This window comes from Cryptomeria japonica, chromosome 8 (assembly GCF_030272615.1).
Source record: "Cryptomeria japonica chromosome 8, Sugi_1.0, whole genome shotgun sequence".
Taxonomy (NCBI): Eukaryota; Viridiplantae; Streptophyta; class Pinopsida; order Cupressales; family Cupressaceae; genus Cryptomeria; species Cryptomeria japonica.
The window spans coordinates 86,573,548-86,575,568 of record NC_081412.1 but is presented as its reverse complement, the minus strand read 5'-3'; the positions used below and the strand labels follow the sequence as shown (position 1 = coordinate 86,575,568).

General features: G+C 45.2%; 1 protein-coding gene across 1 annotated transcript; it reads left to right on the top strand.

Moving 5' to 3' along the window:
- The first annotated feature begins 455 nt into the window (after positions 1 to 455).
- Positions 456 to 785, top strand: LOC131038437 (H/ACA ribonucleoprotein complex subunit GAR1-like). The gene has a single exon (XM_057970877.2). It carries the CDS (start codon positions 456 to 458, stop codon positions 783 to 785), a length of 330 nt encoding a protein of 109 aa, XP_057826860.2.
- The last annotated feature ends 1,236 nt before the right edge of the window (positions 786 to 2,021 follow it).

Here is a 2,021-nt window from a genome sequence, read left to right as displayed (position 1 = left end):
GAAGACTAGAAATAGAAACGAGAATCAAAACAGAGACACCCTACTCAGAAAAGAGATCCCAGGACCTGAAACAACCACGATATCCACCAGAGTGCTTAAAAGCAAAAAACTGAATAAAATATGCATGGACCAGAATCTAGAAAAAAACGCATATTTCTGGAAAGTACACAAAACACGCTTTTCGAAAATATAAAGTTTTCGAAAAACGGAGGTCGGATGCTCATTCTACGTCTCCCGGAGTGCAAAAAAGAGACCTCAATTTGACTGTAAAAAAAACACAGTCAAACAGTAAAATTGGAAGAAATTACCAACACCATGAGGTCGGCTTCGGAACCATCTCTCCGACGCCTATTCGTTCACCAAAATTCGACTCCGTATGCCCAAGATAGGGCCAAAAAACCAAACACCCCCTTAAAAGGCCCAAAAAAGGGGTCTGGTGCCCTGCTGGTGGTCCGATGGCCAGGGAGCAGAGATCCGGTGGCGCACCGGTGGCGGCCGGAAAAAAACTGCGGCCGGGGAGCGGACGGAGCCGGGCTGCCGGCAGTGCTGGTAGGCGGCGGCCGGGTTGTGACTGGCCGGCGGCGGTAGCGCAGGGAGGCGGAGACGGCGGACCTGGCCGGCGGGGAGCCGGAGCGGCGATATGCGGTGGCCGGCGGGGGCAGTTCGCTGGCGGCGGGAGACTCACCGACGGAGGAAGATCGTGGGCGGCGGGAGCCGGAGGAACAGCGGCGGCGTCCGGAAAAGGACGGAGGGGCCGCCGGCGGGGGCCGCAGGGGCCGGACTGACAGGTCTGACAAGCCTGTCAATTCGGTACCCTGCGGTACCCACAAACCCCAAAAAAAACTTTCCCAAAAAATTTTTTTCCCCTTTTTTTTTTTTCACCTTTTTTTTTTTTTTTCAAAAGAAAAATTTCGGCCTGCATGCCGTAAAAAGGCAAATTTTTATTTTTTTTAAAAAAAAATTTCTCGATCTGCGTGCCAGGGTCGTACGGCCTAGATCTGAGAAAAAAATTGCTCCCAGAGGCTCAGGAACCAAAATAGGTCAAATTTTATATGACCATAGGGGTTTTCGGGCCTTCTGAGCACGATGGTGAGGTCCGTTTAGGCCCAAAGTGCTCAGAAAAAAAGCTCAAACCCTAGGTACACAAAAAAATTCCTGAAACCCCAGATCTACTTCCAAAGCCAAAAATCTCAAAACAAGAACAGGCAGCTGCAGATCCACGCTCTGATACCATATAGGAGTTGAGAAAATACAACACCACAGGAGCTTAAAGATCTTCTGCAAGCCGAATAACCTGTTACAAGGAGAAGCAATGAAGCAAAATCTGAAGAACATACAAAACACAGAGAATATGCTCAAAAAGAGAGAGCTCAATATTCACAAAAATATGTAATGGGATTCTTACAATGAAAAGAAAGAACTCAACCTTTAATAGGTCAATAAACCCTAAAAAGGGAAAACTTAGGTTTGCACATAATAATTAATTAAAACAATTAATTATATGCACCTAAAGTTAGCTTAAGTGTAATAGAGATAAAGGGAACTTAAATAATTAAACAAAGAATGTTTAATTAATCAAGTAAATACCCGAATACTCTAACAGGCGGCTTAATAAATTCATATCAATTATTTGCTCAAAGCTCAAGGTTTTTCAGGATTTTCGCATTTGACATATTCGAAGAGGGGAGAATGTGGTGGCAGACTCATTGTCCAACGTGGCATGTGAATTGGATAGATGTGTGACAAGATGGTGGGGGGGGGTGATGACGTAGATGTCCAATGGCATTCTTATCTAGTTAGCACGTCCACCGTACTTGGTTGTTAATGCGAATTTTGTGATAAGGACATTGAGATTTCTTTTCAAGTGTTTCGGCTGGCTCGTCTGAAGTTGGCAATTAATGTCGATCAGTGCTGCAGTGACAACAAAGTTTAATGATTGGGGATGTGTGTGACATTCTTTGTGTCCTCATCAAGATTTTTCTTGTGCGCTTGGTGTTTTTCAGGAAAAGTTTGGGGCTGGT